Genomic DNA, 18,717 nt, shown 5'->3' with positions numbered 1-18,717 from the left:
CAAATTAGCCGTTCTTCCTATGGGACTCAGGGGAACTAGCAAGAGCAATGTAGGCCTATTTTTCTAATTAAAGAGTATCGGTAATCAGTATCCCTTTTGTTTAGTAGATTTATATTGTAGGAATTGATTTTACTAAAAAGTGTTATTACTATTAGATCTACTAGTGATAGGCCTGAGTATGACTATTCTCTTATAGTTTAAAGTCTTAGACACAACAGTGGGCCAGCTTTCCGGGAATTACCGTATCAACGCACCTTGGGCCCGTTGTGAACGCTGCGTACCGTGCTGCACTGTCAGGAAAAAGTCGATAGCAACTGACGTCATCCATGGCCGGCTGATGTCAAAAGAAACCAGTGTACTTGGCTGTAGGTGTAAGTATTTCGTTTTTTAAGTTTTTAATGATGGATAGATCTTATCATGGCGCTTTGTTTTGGTTTAGGTGCATTTCCTTTTCTTAATAATTTGTTATTGTCAAGACTCGTTCAAGAATTTTGAAGAAAAAATATCTTTCGGTAGCAACCGCCAAGCAACCAGTGTTACTGAGTGTAGCCAGTGACTGAGTGAATCTCATCAATGACAATGATCAGTACATTTTATAGATTAGATGATCACTAAATCTATTAATTAGACCCTAGGCTAGACAACTAGATCTTGATTTAGCCTTATCTAAATCTAGATTTAATGTGTTCTAACCCTGGTCAATAAAGACAATAAATAAACTAAGATCTACAATCGAGCTACTAGATCTATATTATAATTATATATCTAGACTTTACTTACTGTCTCTAGATCTAAAATTAGATGACTGCCCGGTCGTGCGGTAGGCTATGTCAACTATGTGCGCTGGACTGCCGTTCAGTCGTCTACCCAATGGTCCCGGGTTCATACCCTGCCCGCGGTCATCACCCGTCGTCCTGAGGGAGGTTTGGACAAGGACAAGGAAGTAGATTAGATTAGCTCATCTAAACTATCTTCAACTCTGAAGGAACATCCGAAACATGTAAAACAAAAAAATTTAAACATAGATCTAGATTAGACTATCAGGACTAGTCTAGATCTAGAATAGTTATCTAGATCTATATAGCATTATAGGCCTATCTCTAGACTTTTAACTTATATCTAGACCTTAGGTAGTAATCTAGATCTAGATCTAATTGCATCAAAAAAATATTTTCTTCTTTGTAGGAGACTCATTTGAGACCAACCAGTGTAGTGTGGATTTATTTCAGAAATTTAATTATCTTTGCTTAAGGCCACTTAAGCTTGATCTTCTAGAATCTAGATCTGTAGTTCTAGTATAGCAGTCTACTCATTTTAAAGAGTTTCCGAGTGAAATTGAAACCTATTATTTTCTTCATCTTGCCAAAGGGAATCAATCATTAGAAAAGTGTACTACTTTTATCTCTCTATTTTTATTTCGATGTTTAAAAAAACAAGTGTTTAATTCTCAGTCTCCAATTCTTCAGGCCATTAATTTGCTGGTCAGTGAAAAAGATTTGTGTAGTGAGACAGGCAATTTGAAATAGGCCTATCTAGATGTAGACTATATATTTGTAGATTTAGATAATTCTAGATTTTAGTGAGGTGTGCAAAGATCTAATGTAATCAACATATAGGCTAGAAGAATCGGCGAAATGCCAAAATAGTTTACTTCCAATGAGCTTACTTCCAGTGAGCTTACTTCCAATGAGCTTACTTCCAGTGAGCTTACTTCCAATGAGCTTACTTCCAATGAGCTTACTTCCAGTGAGCTTACTTCCAGTGAGCTTACTTCCAATGAGCTTACTTCCAGTGAGCTATTAGTAGCCTACTATTGGGTAAATTGAAACAATTTTTATCCAACTGAACTACCATCTAGTCAAGATGTTATAAAGCTAACACGTTATATAGGCATGTAGTTACTAGATCTATATTAGTTATAGATCTAGATGAGTAATATAAGCAATGTTCTATTGGTTACTGGTATCTCCATTTAGCTTGTAATTATCTTCTCTTTTGAAAGCACGTCTGTAATTTATGACAAAAGAAATGACTATGAACCTGAACCTATATGTTGTTATATATTTGACTTGTGTCCCTATAACTCCAATCGCCACCTTTTCCAAATCATATACTACTTGTACTAGATCAAGATCTAGGAGTTTACAAATAGACTTATGGAAACCAGGGTAGATCTATATTCCTAATGTAGGTAACATCATTTGAAATGAGAGGCGTAACGTTTAAGTTTTGGAATTATTCCAAGGCATTTGTTTGAAACATCCCGCGAAAAAGTAATTGTGTGTTTTAATGTTTGTTCCATTGCCTATGTATGAAACATCTCTAAGAAAAAAATAATTGCAGGTATTAATGCTTGTTCCAGGGTCTATGTATGAAACATCCAGCGAAATGATACACTTTTCTTGACTCAGGTGGCAGAGAACACTAACATCTGTACCCGCTGAGCCTAGTCCCTCCCCCTGTTAGAGCATAGAGCAGTTTCAACTCTTGGCGTAATGTCAGATCGTCTGGTCGGAAACATGACCGCTGTCACAGGTCCTTCAGCCGAACTGGACTGCGGACATGATCATTCAATGAACTTGTTGGGGGAAATGCTGCATGAAAACATGGATGAGCAGCTGCTGGCAGCTATCTCAGGACAAAATAAACTCAATATTTATGAGGTAATATTAGCTTCTCACTCGTAGATATTTTTGGATACATTTTAGGGAGATTTTAGTGTGCGTTAAGTATATAGAATAGCCTAGTGGTAGTAGGTCTATAAGTTTTAAGATATAATACAACAGTAAAAAAAGAGAGTAAAGAACCCTTTTCAGATCTTGCAATCTATAGGGCAAATAATTTAAATAGCATCTAATTCTTTGGGCGACAGTTAATGGAGGTATCACGTGACCAGCACAACGACCTTTAATTTACTTAACTAATGTTAGGTACTATTAGGGGGACAGAGGGGCGTCTTAAAAATTCGCAAATCCCAGTCTTCACTGAGATTAACCCCGAGACCCATCGGTTCAGAGGCCAAGCTTTTCCACTCGACCACCAAGCCTCACAAAATTAGTATTAGATATAATATTATTATAGGTATGTGGATAATACAAATAATGTAAGAAATAATAAGGCTTGTCTTCGAGTCTGTATATGAAATGCAGTATTTCACGTGGCTGCGCAGCCCCAGCTGCGACCTACATATTTTGCCACATCCAGCGCAGGCATGGTCCGCCAGTGGCCGATTTAGATTTTCTTTTTGCGTCTTCGTCTGTCCTCGACAGCGGATTTTCTTTTGGTCTCAAAAGAGTATCCTGTGGTCTTTGTAAATGACCTCCAGCTGTCTCGTTCTGAAGCCGCCTGCAACCTGGTGCTCTCTTCTATGTCCGTTAAATCAAGTTGGCGTCTAAGCTGGTCTTTAAAGCGTTTCCGTGGGGCGCCTCTGTTACGTCGACACCTTTGAGCTCACCAAAAAAAGACTGCTTTTGGCATACGTTCGTCTCCCATACGGGATACGTGCCATGCCCAGCGTAACTGTTGGACCATAAGAATTTCCTTATACATACATGTCACAGATTACATTATAGAATTGTTTGTACATTTCACTTTTAAAAGAAAATATAAGCCCTCGACATGAGCCTCGGGATTTACCCCTCAAATTTAGACACTTGACAACACGTCAGGATTTACCCAAGGGACGTGATTAGTATGTCTGAAATCTATTGGTTGATTTGAAATTAAACAAAGACATTTTTTGAAAAGAGTTAGCGCCAGAGAATTGGCGGGGAGTAAGAAAGTAACGCCAGTCGATAAAATAATGTCCTTGTAGACAGTCACGTTTCTAAGAGCTCTGTTTGAAAAGCCTTTGTAATATGTTTCATGCTCATTGATTTGTAATTTGTACATAAGCTGTACTTACGTTATATTTAAATAAAGTTCCAGAGTTTTGTTTTATCAAAGAATCGTTAATTGTGATTCTAGATCGTCATTTTTTTTAACTATTGAATTCAAGTAAAATCCCCGGCATAACAACACATCGTACCATCTGCATGTTGTGACAATACAAGTATAATAAAAGTAATATTGGTTGAGAGATCATTTTAACAAGTATTAGTGTTACATAAAGGGACAATAGTGAAATAAGGTTGTAGTGTAATATGATAGTACAGAAATAGGTTTGTTATATGATATGATAGTACAGAAATAGGTTTGTAGAAATGTTTGTTATATATGATAGTACAGAAATAGGTTTGTAGAAATGTTTGTTATATGATATGATAGTACAGAAATAGGTTTGTAGAAATGTTTGTTATATGATATGATAGTACAGAAATAGGTTTGAAGAGATGTTTGTTATATGATATGATAGTACAGAAATAGGTTTGTAGAAATGTTTGTTATATATGATAGTACAGAAATAGGTTTGTAGAAATGTTTGTTATATGATATGATAGTACAGAAATAGGTTTGTAGAAATGTTTGGTATATGATATGATAGTACAGAAATAGGTTTGTAGAAATGTTTGTTATATGATATGATAGTACAGAAATAGGTTTGTAGAAATGTTTGTTATATGATATGATAGTACAGAAATAGGTTTGTAGAAATGTTTGTTATATATGATAGTACAGAAATAGGTTTGTAGAAATGTTTGTTATATGATATGATAGTACAGAAATAGGTTTGTAGAAATGTTTGTTATATGATATGATAGTACAGAAAAAGTTCATAGAAATAAGTTTGCAATGTTCTATGATACTATTGAAAAAAAATATTTGTGATAGGATTGTACAGAAAAAAGTTTGTACTGTGATTAAATGTGGTAGCATGTGATAATAGGATAATCTGAGAGATACGTCTGATAGATGTGATGGAGATTGTGTGATAGAATGTTATCCTTCTTTCTTCCTTGGCAGCTCATTCGAAAACTTCAACTTCGCAACAAGGAGTCGGACACAGTAAGAGCTCGTCAACAGTTGAACGTAAGTTGGAAATAAATTGACACACCTTTGCCCTTTAGATTCTTCCAAATATATGTCTCACTAAGGAAAACATAAATTTTGATCAAACTTTCATTCATTGGCCTCCTTCAGTCGTAGAACGACTATGGTTCATCTCAGAGCACACTTCCTCATGTGGCTGTGGAGCCCTATTTTGGAGAGACACTCCCGTCCACAGATAGCGCAGGTTAAGGTGGCTTTTGCTTCGGTGGTAGAGGAGCTTGCCGTTTTTCGGATTGTGCGTTTTTTCTTCCTGGGCTGAGACCCATGCACTTTCACTGTCCATAGCTTTCTTGGTCACTGTCTCTCTCCACCTGTTGCGGTCTACAGCTATGTCTTCCCAATTGTCAGTATTGATGTTCACTGATTTGAGGTCACGTTTTATTACATCTATGTAACGGAGGTGGGGGCGACCAGTTTTTTTTTGTGCCAGTCGCGAGTTGACCATAGAGGATGACTTTCGGGATGCGCTTGCCCTCCATCCGCCGAACATGTCCAAGCCAGCGCAAACGGCGTTGTCTGAGGGCTGTAAAGATGCTGGGAATACCTGATCGCGCAAGGATCTCGGTATTTTTCTTTCCATGTGACATTCAAGATCCTACGGAGACATCTCAAATGGAAAGAGTTCAGTTTTCTCTCTTGCTTTGCATAGGTGGTCCATGATTCACTGCCATACAGCAGCGTACTCATAAGAGTCGGATACAGTAAGAGCTCGCCAACAGTTGATCGTAAGTTGGAAATAAATTGACACACCTTTGGCCTTTAGGTTCTTCCAAATATATGTCTCACTAAGGAAAACATAACTCTTGATCAAACTTTAGTGCTATCAAAATGGATCATAAAATCAGAAGCACACCGAGGGGAGGGGGAGGACAGGTCGAGCATCGGCCCCAAGCGCTAAAATGGGTATCAAAACTTTTTGCACGAAATATGAAATCTGTCGCTACGTTCTTTATCTTCGTTTACATTACGGGCACGACATGGTGTAAAGTGTGCCTAAATTGTGCCTAAATTTTGCCGATGTACCAAAAACTCAAACTCACATTATATAAATCGCTAACCTCTTTCCAGTCTCCATAGTAACACACACACACACATACTCCATAACAATCTATTAAGCGAACACTGTCATGATATATTCAAATACCATGAATTATGACGTCACATCCAAATCAAATCGTCTTTCATCAGTTCATATTTGACCCTCTCTTAGTGGCTTGTAGAAAATGTATACGTGTGTATGTTAGTATACCTGTCTTATGTTAGTATACCTGTCTTATATTAGTATACCTGTCTTATGTTAGTATACCTGTCTTATGTTAGTATACCTATGTCTTATGCTAGTATACCTGTTTAATGTTAGTATACCCATGTCCTATTTAGTATACCTATGTCTTATGTTAGTATACCTATGTCTTATGTTAGTATACCTATGTCTTATGTTACTATACCTATGTCTTATGTTAGTATACCTATGTCTTATGTTAGTATACCTATGTCTTATGTTAGTATACCCATGTCTTATGTTAGTATACCCATGTCTTATGTTAGTATACCTATGTCTTATGTTACTATACCTATGTCTTATGTTAGTATACCCATGTCTTATGTTAGTATACCCATGTCTTATGTTAGTATACCCATGTCTTATGTTAGTATACCCATGTCTTATGTTACTATACCTATGTCTTATGTTAGTATACCCATGTCTTATGTTAGTATACCCATGTCTTATGTTAGTATACCTATGTCTTATGTTAGTATACTTATGTCTTATGTTACTATACCCATGTCTTATGTTACTATACCTATGTCTTATGTTAGTATACCCATGTCTTATGTTAGTATACCCATGTCTTATGTTAGTATACCTATGTCTTATGTTAGTATACCTATGTCTTATGTTAGTATACCCATGTCTTATGTTAGTATACCCATGTCTTATGTTAGTATACCCAAGTCTTATGTTTGTATACCTATGTCTTATGTTAGTATACCCATGTCTTATGTTAGTATACCTATGTCTTATGTTACTATACCCATGTCTTTTGTTAGTATACCCATGTCTTATGTTACTATACCCATGTCTTTTGTTAGTATTCCCATGTTTATATAAGTATACCTATGTCTTATGTTATTATACTTATATCTTATGTTAGTATACCCATGTCTTTATAAATGTGTTTGTGTTGTTAGTCACACTATATACGCACACATTTAAATAAATACCTTAGGCATAGAAAAACTAGGCAACAAGGGCCTCCGATTGTTGGGGGACTCGCGCAGGAAAAAAAATTACGAAATATGGATCAAATCTCTGACTCTGCGTCTACCAGCCAAGCTCAACTATGATTCAAGGCTTGGTGCCAGTGGGAATGTTTAGACTGCAGATGTTAGAAGACCATTGTTTCTTCCTTTTGGTGAAATATCAAAACGTTATTTCTAGTCACGTGATTATGAAACACTCTGAAACACTTTCGTACTATGGAATGCTGTATGAATTTAACTTATTTATTTGTTGACAGAAAACGTTTTTAACTATTACGTAAGGCCGGCACTGATATACAAGCATACATACATAGATCCATTTTGTAGCATTTTTTTTCGTCTGTAGAGATATTTCTCTCCTATTGCAACTTCTCATGTGACTAAAGAGGCCAATCCTAGAAACACATCCTTGGTCACAGGTTAAGAATTTGTAATCACCAGACGCTGCACTGTTTTTAGCCTTCTTCCTACTTCTGATGTGCGCACCAACAGCGATACCTAGGGTTCAACAGGTTTACACTATGGACATGGACTAAGTGACATTGAGGTCCTGTATGCTACAAACTTCTCTTTGAAAGTATTGGTTCATGTGACCATTTAATAGGTGACTGACTTCTCAAAGTGAAATTTTCACAGAGGTTCAAGCCACTGACATTCTCTATTTAACTCTTTCTCTCCGTAACTATTTACCACATTCTGGTGGAATCAACGTTGGTATCGTCAGTTAGGAGAGAAAGAGTTAAGTCAACGGAGCTCAAACAATATTGTGGCCAATAGTATGCCTCGCCTCTCTTTCCACTTTGACTATTACTATAACCATAAAACTTAGCACCCACACAACATTATGACATAACAATAATCACACAACAAATTGAAAATAACTATTGTTCTATACATTCAAAATACTTTGAATACAAAATCGCATAAAAACCTAGACATGTAAGCCTATCAATGCTTTCTAAGACAAACTAAAATGAACATGTAAAATGTGTCACAAACATGTAGAGCCAAAATGTCCGGCGCCAAACGACCACTGCGCTACAAAGGTTGCGCGAAAACTTCCTGCCTCGTCTCCAAGGACGACGGGGGACGGCGGCGGGCAGGCTCCAAACCTGGGACGTTTGAGACGTCAGTCCAGAGCGCATGCTACACGAACAGGCAGTAATCATTAGGTTTGGTATACTATTTATACTTGACACTTAACTTGAAGATTTAAAATTACGATAATTAGTTTTTCTAGGCTTCACTTCAATTGACCAAATACTCATTTCCAGGGATCTGACGTCAGCGAGGCCAACACTGGATTCACTGCTAAAAGAGATTGCCCAAAAACTCTACCCGATGTCTATATATCTCAAGAAGCTCTTCAGCGCTTGTCCACTCAAGAGGAGCTACTCCCTAACCCACAAGCCAGTTCAACTTGTGTGGATCCTGAAAGTTTTCGACCAGCGGTTAAAAAACGAACCATCAAAGCCAATGAAAAATTAGACAATAGCTCCACAAAACGCGTTACTTCTGCTGGGGATGTTCAAGGCCAGGAAAAACCCAAGATTAACACCGAACCATTTCTGGAGATGAACGTTAGTCAAATAGAAGATTGTCTAATGGAAGACACTAAATCATTCCTCCATGGTAATAGCGAAGATTCTGGGTGTTTTTCTTGTGATTCCAAACGGAAATGCAATCTCTCAGAGCAGCACGGAGTAGTCGATGATAACAATGTAAAGCACAAAGTTGACACGTGTGGCGCGTGCAGACAAGATATGCCAGTCAATCAAAACGGCTTGTGCAAAAATTGCTGGAACAAAATCAAAATGGAACACAGGGATGAACTCGGCGGTACTCTGGGTGATTTTAAAGCTTACGCAAAGTGCATCGCTCATAGTGTTAGAAAAATTTTAGATTTAAAGCCAGCAAAGCCCGAAAGTGAGGAAGTAGCTATGGAGGAAAATACCAGCGAAACGGGGCAGATAACCAAAGCCAACGTGTTACACCGTTATCCTACCGACATCTCGCCAGCGTCTGAGTATAAAGTTGCACTCCCTGCACGCAGTCTAACACTCGATGGAGTGTCTCCTTTTTCTCGCGAAGTCCAGAAGCTATCAGCTCACTCCGCGGGCGAACATTTCACCGGCGCAGCAGAAGCGGAACTCGCAGAGAGGAAGAAACTGCCGAGAACAAAAAGCGTAAAGAAAGCGGAAGTGAATAGCGGCGAGACCGCCACGGTCAAGGTTGCACGACGTAAACTAAAACATGGAACGGAAAGATCGAAAACGGAAGTTGATATGAAGCAATATGAGGAACATCAGAAACAAAATAGAAAACCCAATGAAAATAATCAGCCTCTTTCTCAAACTTCCGTTGAGGGAACACCAGTTGATCCACCTTCAGAAAGAAACATCAAAAGTCGCCTAATGCCTTACAGCAGAAGTGTGACGTCACCACTGAAGACCACACGGTATAAGAACGCCCAAATCCATGATCTACACGACAGTAAATCTGCGACCAAGTTAGCCAAGAGGTCATCCAATTTACGAAAAGGAAAGGTTAATTTGTCATTAGCAGACGTGAGAGCGGACGAGGTCAGTAAGGTCGATACCAGACGTCGAGCCACGTCCTATGACGTAGTAGCGATGTCAAGCCCGCGATATAATGATTTGGATAGTGGTGAAGAAAGACCAGTACGCAGACCGAAACAGGTTTCTACTTCCGTACCAGTGAAGCCTTTGCCTAAAGCAAGGACCAAACTCCCCGTCAAGCAGACAGTCTCATCACCCACATCAGAACAAATCTACAGTGGCGTCACATTCAGGCAAGCCTCCAAGCCTGCTGAAGCACCGATCCCGGCTCCTCGAACCGATAAAAAAATGATCCCAGTTTCAGAAAAGGAAGATATCTATTGTAAGGGGGTTCAACATTTACCCGTTGCTTTAGAGTGTCAGTTGAAGACATTGCCAGTGGCGCCGACTGTATTGAAAGAACCAGTCATTAGTAAGAGTTCGTGCCAGTACTTCCATCCCCTGGAAACTCTTTCCTCGGTTAGAGACCGCGCTCATGAAAGTAAGCCTTCTACCCAAGTGAGGAGTAGCCATTCAGATGACGCTTTGCTCAGGACTCAAGCAGACGTGTACTATACAAAGAAGGGAGTGAATGGAGAAACGGATGTCGATACGGGACTTGTTCATCATTTCTCCAAGAGACAAGCCGCAAGAAGTCACGTGCTGCCGTACTACGATTTCCCGTCTGGCCAAAATATTTACACTATGAGTGGCGACGTCACAATTTCTAGCAGCTCCAATAGCGGCACCAGCTTGAAGAGTGAGGTCAGCGACGTCTACACTGGAGGCTTCCTCAAAGAAGAGCCAATCTACGAACACGAAAGCAACGGGGATAACAGCTCGGTCAGTTCCGTTGGTCCGATTTACTTTGAACCAACTTACGACGCTCCAAAACACGAAGCAAGTGACCAAGACATCTACACCGGAGCAGTGTTCAGCACCAACCGAAACGCCAACGGCAGCATGAACAACTCCACTCGCCCTTTACTTAACAGGGTGTCTCGGTGCACCAGGGGAAAGCCCAGAATAGATCGAGTGTTAGACCGCAACATGGAAATCACTGGCGTCCTTCAGCACAAGATCAGAGCACACGCCTATCAGCAGGAAGAGCTCAACCGTTCCAATAATAGCAACCAAGCCCCCTACTATGACTTCAAAGGAGAGGAAATCCCACAGCCCACTCCAAAAATCACTTTAAGTGATAGCTCTTCATACACAGGATTCACGTTTCGTTATCAAAAACAGCCATCTCCCCAGCCCAAGAAAGATTTTCAAAAGAATATTGACTTCTCCAAGTATGAAATACAAGAAACAGCCAACACGGGTTTCTTCTTCCAATCTCCTAAGAAAATCGAATCCGATGAAATCTGGTATAGAGGCCCATACCTGGCAAAACACCCCCCACCTTCAACACTGGCACAGCAAGTAGAATATCCCACTGTCACCAAGCTCTCGCCGGCCCAGGATGACGACGACTGCTATACAAACATCATTTGTCCTAAATTTAGAAACAGCAACAACAACGCTACAGACGATGGTAGCAGTGACCTCAACAATAACCACCTGTATAGTGATGACTACACCTCTGACCCTTCAGATGCCAAAGCTGCCACAGGAAGTGGCTTTTACGAAGAGGCCTCTTCTAAATTTGCACCCCAAAACAATTTTTTTCTCAAGTCTGGAGTAAACGCCCCCCAATCCCCACCTAACGTCTTCAGTGATCGAAGTTATTCTGAATCCCCTTCTAAGAACTATGTTTCCGGCTTGTACGGGCAGTCCGATTCGGATTACGCGCCTCCATTTTCTTTCAAAAACTCTCAAACTCCACCAAATATGTCTTCCTACAATAAAGCTCCTCAATCCTTTCCTGAAAATATGTCATCCTTCTACACCGCCAGCAGTGGAGACGCATCTTATAACAAATATGAAAAATCTCATCATAGAATGCCTTATGGTCCATCAGATGATTACTCTGACATGCCTAAACAACTCTATAACAATGTACCCGCGGCAGCATCTACAGAGAGGGACAGCTACTTCGACTACGCTGCCAGCCGCAATCCATCAGCTGGACTGTTTCTAGACAAAAAGCTGGACGACTTATCTCTTCCGAGGAAATCCCCACCAGCCTTGCCCGTAGTCAATGAGATCAAGAAAGTTGGTGGCATCGTTTGCCGTGACAACGTAGTCAATAAAGAAGATTATGCCGAAGATGTCAACAGAGATTTGATGGATGAGCCTGGAGCTTGGGTCTCGTTCAAGTACAGAGACGAGGAGCCAAGATTTGTTAAAGAATTGGCTGGTGGCAGAGGGACTAAAGTCAACACTACCAAGGAGACAGTTGGGAAACTAGCGAAAGCCGTTGAAGAAAGCTCCTACGCTCACAATCAAATGTACGACAGTGTGGGAGCTAGAAATAATTGGCGGGAGATGAATCAGGATCATTCAGCAAAAGTAAAAGAGGCGTCCCGCCACAAGACACCGACGAAGGTGGAGAAGAAAGAAAAAACTGTTTATCGCCCAGCGGACCAGATCCCAGAGAGAGCCATGGGGAAACGTACTCAGCATCCAAGCAAGCCTCCTGTCGCAACCACCACATCGGCAACACCGCAGCCTATTCCCCCAACAATCTTGGACGGCAATAACAATACAAGCCAACCAGAAAGCACTCGCAATCCATGTAAGTTGACAGGCTTAATTAGATATTGTTCACTTGTTTAGTTGATTCATTATTTCCAAGGTGGAAGCTAACGTCCTGTTACGTCTAGTTTCAATAAGGGTTTGAACAGCTCCTTTAATAAGATCTAAAGCGTAAAGGCAAATTGTTAGCCATCAAATAAAAGCTCACATGGGACACGCATATGTAGTCTTGGAGGCCACTAAAAAGTAATTTTTTTAAAATTTTAATTCCCATCTTACACTAGACTCAAACTCAAACTCTTATTTTGCTTTGCAATTCTGTGGTTGACAAATAAAAGAATTCATCTTAGAAAATCGATTGCACAATAAACCAAAGTGGGAATGGGGGGACTACAGAGAAATCTTCAGACGACTAATCGTAAACAAAATAAAAACATTCCCACTGATAATCGGGGGGATAATTATTTTTAGTTACCTATCTCGAGGTTCAACTACTGAATGCAAAGTAATGAAAAATCAAGACTTGACATATTATAAATCTTGACTCCAAATGTCAATTGTAGACAGACGTGTCTTACTATTCCCTTGCCCAGGGCCGGTCTTAGCCCACTGCAACCTATGCCCCGCGCTTTCATAGGCCCCGCGCTAATTCAATGTGTAATTATTAAATTGCAAAATATATACAAAAAAAATTCCTGGAAATCTCCTGAATTTATTAAAATCTCCTGAAAACTCTTTAAATTCTCCAGAAAAATAGACAAATTGTCATTTGTGGGTGTCATTCATTGCGGAAAACGCCAATCCTACGCGCGATAAAAGAAAAATGCCATCGTCAGCTTTCATGTAATAAAATGTAATAATCGGGCGAGTTTTTACCTTCATCGGTAGTTCGAATACTTTTACTTTTATAGTTACTGGCATATAAATATGCCATTGGTTACAAGGTTCGTAAAGTACAGATCGCAATTTCTAACTTAGTAAAGAATGAATAAAATTGAAAGTCGAATTTTTTTCTTACGCAAAATCTTAATTTTCATTTATTATCTTTATTCCCATACAGACTGGGCCCCGCGCAATCAGTTTCGCATGGGGCCCCGCAATGGCTAGGACCGGCCCTGCCTTTGCCACATCTTTTTTTGTCAATTATAACTCTCATTGGGTGCTGTTAAACATTTAATAAGCCTATGTGTAATAACATGAAAAGAAAAATACGTATAACAAACAAACTGAAAAAAAATATTTTTTTTATAATGGTCAGCAATGATTGACAGCCTATTGAATCTCAGTGCAGACTTAACGATTGCAAGAATAAACTTAAGAAAGGTAGACATGTGAGATTTAGGCATAAAATTTTTCAAATTGTCAACAAACAAAAAAATGCGCGTGTTCTCCCCTCCACTAAATCACAAGGCTACGTCAACATTCTAAAAGCACTGAGATTATTAGGAGACTGCTATCAATACTAAAAATTTAAAAAAAAAGTAAAGTTGCGACTTGTAGGGTAGATGATGTAAAGGTCGTTTCTGTGGCCCACGGTTAACGATGGTGCCAGCACAACGACCCAACCGCCTTTACTTTCCTCAACTAATGTAAGGTACCCATTAGAGCTGGGTGGACTCAGAGGCGCCCTAAGGATCCCGAATCTAAGCGCTTTACCATTCAACCACCGCGCCTTCGCTATTGATACTATCGGTGTCCAAATGTTCTTTTTTGCATCATCCTTTTAACAATTAGTACTGTAATATGTTAATGTTGAAAACCTTTTCAAACTTCTGTAAGTGGCCGCATATTTAACATGCCTGTATATAGAGTGTTATCCATGCCGTAAGACTTCCTTAAATATACTTTACACCCAAATGCTATCAAGTGTAATGATTTAACTCGTAGGGTCTTAAGGGAATTTCAATTGGTATAGAAGTTGTAACTGAAAATAAGTATGTTGAGAATGTTGTACAATTTAGGGTTTGAATTCTGGACGTTCGACTTTTTGTTGCTATCAGTTTTAAAACACACGCATGTATGTATGTATGTTGATATCGGTCTTCTCTAGAACACGCTGACAATGTAGAAAATCTGCTTTGTGTTTTAAGACCTCTATTCTTATGTTTAAGGCCAGGCTAAAACATGTATGTTTTTTTTTTCTTAATTTAAGTCATGATTCGAATAGTATTGTGCCAGGTTTTAGACCTAGAGCAAAAGACACCAGACATAAGTGAGTTGCCAGAAAGTCTGGCAACAAACATGACTAGCTCTTTGAAGTGTTGCATGAAAGTTGAGATTGATGACTGGTGTATTCTCTCTATGTGGACAGCCAGATCACGACACTGACAAAACACACAGGATCAAATTGACACGGATGAAAGGTCTTTGGGCGCCAACGAGACTGGGGAACGCGTGAAACTGCTGTTTTGACGGTGTCGGGAAGATGGCAGACTCCAGAGCAGCTTTGTCTTAACTACCGCTTTCGTCCTTGCAGCCGTTTGGTCCGCTGTCACCTGGTTACCAAATCAAGTCAACGACATAGTGAAAAAATGGCTGTGATGGTCAACTAAATACAATCTTGTAGCTTGCAAGTAGGTGCCAGTAAGTTTTGTGTAGGTGAGCATGCCATCAGGGAGAAATTAGATTTTTTAAAAAATTGTCCCCAAATACGCTCCCCAGTTTATTACAATGACGCTTGTCTGGTTTCTTTTGCTAATGTTTAAAATGTTTGTAAAATGTTTTACATGTTTCGGATGTTCCTTCAGAGTTGAAGATAATTACTTCCTATTCCACACCTCCCGCAGGACGACGGGGGATGGGAGCGGGCAGGGTTTGAACCCGGGACCATCGATAAATCTGAACGACAGTCCAGCGCGCAAACCGCACGACCAGGCAGCCATCCTGGCCATCCAGAATGTGCTTCCAAAGCATTGGCTGAAAACGAAACCTGAATAATGTTATCCCAAAGAAATGAATTTCTAGATTTAATGCCAAATTAGTATAAAGACTGAAGATAACTAAAGAAAAAAAAAGGTCCTTAAGCTTTAAACTAGTTCGTTTAATCTTGGAGTCTAATTCTGTTGGTCTTAGCGGATAGCCTTAAGTGGCACGTCAGTGTGTGTGTGTGTTATTAGCTTTTAAACAATTGTGTTGTCAGACGTGAATAAAAATAGTTCAAGTTGAACTAGAATTAATCGATTCAGATGTTGAAACTTACATGTTCAATGAAACATTAAAAAATGGATTTAGAGGACATGAAATTAAAAATATTTAGAGTTGCTACAGCAGGCTACCAATACTTGATGCAGTCTTGATACAAATTTTATATCGACCTTTTAGTGATCACAATCATGATCTAGGTTTAAAATCCCAATGTTTACATAATCATAAACCTAGGTTTAAAAATTGTTTTTCTTCACAAAGCATGGAGTCACAAATCATTACCATTTTGAAGAAAATATTTTTGTCATGTTTGGTACCGTTTAATTTTGTTTTTTTAGTAGATCTACTTATTGGAGTTCAACTGATTTATTCAATTTTTTTAATTTTTAGCATCTGCCAAGACCCCCAAACGTTCTAGATCTAGTCAGAAAGTCAGCAATATTTCCAAAACTAACTCCAAGAAGGTGGTCAGTCCAGAAGAAACGAAACAAACCTCAACTTCTGTCCTTGTGGATGAGATGGTGTTTGTTTCACCAAAGAACGGGGAGAAACAAGCTGCTCAATCTGTCCAGTTAGCCACTGACCAAGAATCTGACACCGCTCAGCCAGAGACGAAATCAATGGACTGTGCAATTATGTAGCTCTGTTTTATGATGCTTTTGGAAATCTAGTAGTAGCCTTCGGTGTCCCCCACTGCCCATTCAATGTAGTTGATGTATCATTTAAAATCGTATTCATAGTCAAATTAAAAATTATTTCCCTTTGGCCTGCTTATTTAAAACAAAAATAAAAAAAAAACTGGAATAATGTCATCTAGCTTATTGTTCCTAGCAATGTATAGAGTTGAAGAAGTGACATCTTTCTTTTTTTTTTAGTACCTAGTGTCCACAGTGTCTATACTGGAATTCAAATAAAAGCATATTAAAGTTCATTGGTTTTCTGTGACTACTTTTCTTGCGGTCAGGTTTGGCTGCGACTACATTCCTGTTAAACACTGCAACTAATTAAAATGTTTGTAAAATGTTTTACATGTTTCGGATGTTCCTTCAGAGTTGAAGATAATTACTTCCTAGTCCAAACCTCCCGCAGGACGACGGTGGATGGGAGCGGACAGGGTTTGAACCCTGGACCATCGAAAATCTGAACGACAGTCCAGCGCGCAAACCGCACGACCAGGCAGCCACACTGTGATCACAAAGTTAACTTCCACTAGACAGTCATGAAACCAAATAGAACAAATTGCAGTTCAAAATTCTTTAATATCTATAAACAAAATCTCTTGAAAACATTATGCACAGATATTTGCTCACAGGTCTTTGGAATGAAACTAGTGTTTTTGTTAAATGAAAAAAAAATTAAAACAACTATAAAAATATAAAAACAATGAAAATCTAATCAGGAGAGAAAATGTTGAAATGCCAAAATATATGCACCTAAGTTCTTAGCTTGACCTCAATGACCTAGAAATTAATTACTTTACTCCTGAATGGTTTCCAGTGTGTACAGTCAAGACTAGAAGTACTGAAACATTCTGAAGCACACAGTCAAAGTAGAATGGATTTTTAAATTAATAAATAAATAGTCAAACTCATGTCTGTGTTGTGATCCAACTGATCACCAATACACTGAGTGTGGAGTTCAGTACCCGTACAAAAAACATTACTATCCAGAGAGTGCAGGAGATTGAAAAAGAAATGAACTAAAAAAAATCAACCATTTCATTATGTGGCTTTGATTTATTGGAAAACACTCCCAACATTTCATCAACAATGCTATACATTGTACTAGAAAACAAAACACAACACAACAACATATTGACCATTTCCTTTGTTAACCTAGAGAAAAGTTCCAGCTGCTAATATGCACAAACAACTTTGAATTCTTCAGGCAATTATTCACAACCTATAATTTGATGTTTCTATATGAATTCTAATAGGAAGTTGGTAGTTCAAGCAGGTACTATTGTTTAATAAATAAATTTGAATCTGAGAAATCTGTTAGCAAAGAATACATGTCATACTCCATGGAGTACACGTATGTAGCCATTCTGTGCTAGCCTAGTGAGTATGTTCAGTTTGTGTGTAGCATCCAGTAGAAAGACTAACAGTTAGGACTCTAGCACTGGTTCCTCTTGAGAGTTGAGACTGGCCAATATTCGAGCCACTTCATTTCTTTGAGTATTTGTCATATGTTGAGTCATGGAGACTATGGAGTCCATGACAATGTCTGGGTTACTTCCCATCATACTGGAAAAAGAAACAAAAACAATCGCTAGTGGAGAAAAAATACCCCTACTTCAATTACAACTTACTAGTACTTAGTACTAAATATGGAGTTGAAGCTAGGTGCTGAAACAAATGTGATACATACATATATTAGACATAAATGGATAGCAGCACCAGGGACCAAGTTTTTAAGAGAGAAAGTAGTGAATTAAAATGCTACGAAAATAAGGGAATGCGCCGACCGAGGCTCGAACCTGTGACTCTGGATTCGATACTACCGCCTAGCGATAACACACCAAGCCAACTTAACCTCTAGGCCATCGGAATGTCCGTAAAACATTCTTCTGATCCAGAGTCATTTCGCCCGTATGCAAATTACCACCCCAGTGGTCAAAGTCACAAGCCCTAGCTAGCCCCTCCCCCACCTCGCAGCATTCCCTTATTTTCGTAGCATTTCAATTCACTTCTTTCTCTCTTAAAAACTTGGTCCCTGGTGCTGCTATCCATTTATGTCTAATATATGTATGTATCATACTTAGTACTAGTACAAGTCAGCTAGTTGAATGGCCATATCACAAGGTCCTCAGAGGAAGACAAAAAGAAAGCAATGGCAAGACAACATTGAACAATGGACTGGACTATCATTAAAAGAGATTCGAGTGATCGCTTAAGACAGAGGAATGGAGAGAGACAGATCGTAGATGTTCAACAGACTAAGGAATAAGTAAAGGTTAAGAAGTGTATAGATTCATCCTAATAGTCCCACTATATACCAGCTAACTACTTGTTTGCTATGTAGATCTAAAAACTTGCTAAAATATCAGCAACTCTTTAATAACTACAAACTAATACAGTATAGCTAAAGCTTAAACTTGCTAGCGGAACTACAAACCATC

At 39.0% G+C, this 18,717-nt stretch overlaps 2 protein-coding genes across 12 annotated transcripts in view; one reads left to right on the top strand and one right to left on the bottom strand.

Annotated features, from left to right (window-relative positions):
• Positions 1-230: 230 nt before the first annotated feature.
• Positions 231-16,525, top strand: LOC106052907 (uncharacterized). Of its 7 annotated transcripts, none has more exons than XR_008778584.1 (6): positions 231-371; positions 2,363-2,663; positions 4,903-4,968; positions 8,529-12,492; positions 14,929-15,050; positions 15,987-16,123. XR_008778584.1 is itself a non-coding variant. In XM_056033274.1 (6 exons), exons 2-5 carry the CDS (start codon positions 2,496-2,498, stop codon positions 14,991-14,993), a joined length of 4,263 nt encoding a protein of 1,420 aa, XP_055889249.1. In that variant the 5' UTR covers positions 231-371; positions 2,363-2,495; the 3' UTR covers positions 14,994-15,025; positions 15,987-16,126. The 7 variants fall into 7 exon arrangements, 6 of the variants coding, with proteins under 6 accessions (XP_055889249.1, XP_055889250.1, XP_055889246.1 ...); XM_056033274.1 differs by having other exon boundaries at positions 14,929-15,025; positions 15,987-16,126; XM_056033275.1 differs by having other exon boundaries at positions 14,929-15,035.
• Positions 16,390-18,717, bottom strand: part of LOC106052906 (acetyl-CoA carboxylase-like) — a 46,168-nt gene continuing 43,840 nt past the window's right edge. For all 5 annotated transcript variants that reach the window (XM_056033265.1, XM_056033267.1, XM_056033266.1 and 2 more), the window contains one exon: positions 16,390-17,842. In XM_056033265.1, coding sequence (XP_055889240.1) covers positions 17,704-17,842 — 139 coding nt within the window. In that variant the 3' untranslated portion in view covers positions 16,390-17,703. The remainder of the gene's footprint in view (positions 17,843-18,717) is intronic.

Source organism: Biomphalaria glabrata, chromosome 6 (genome assembly GCF_947242115.1).
Source record: "Biomphalaria glabrata chromosome 6, xgBioGlab47.1, whole genome shotgun sequence".
Classification (NCBI taxonomy): domain Eukaryota; kingdom Metazoa; phylum Mollusca; class Gastropoda; family Planorbidae; genus Biomphalaria; species Biomphalaria glabrata.
This window is presented reverse-complemented; position numbering and strand designations above follow the sequence as displayed.

What these genes read in the sequence shown, in the direction of transcription:
- LOC106052907 (XM_056033271.1), top strand. Translation starts at nt 2,496, where the DNA reads ATGTCAGATCGTCTGGTCGGAAACATGACCGCTGTCACAGGTCCTTCA. An exon ending in ATAAACTCAATATTTATGAG is followed by an intron (nt 2,664 to 4,902) that starts GTAATATTAGCT and finishes CTTCCTTGGCAG; the next exon opens with CTCATTCGAAAACTTCAACT. An exon ending in AGAAAGCACTCGCAATCCAT is followed by an intron (nt 12,493 to 15,986) that starts GTAAGTTGACAG and finishes TTTAATTTTTAG; the next exon opens with CATCTGCCAAGACCCCCAAA.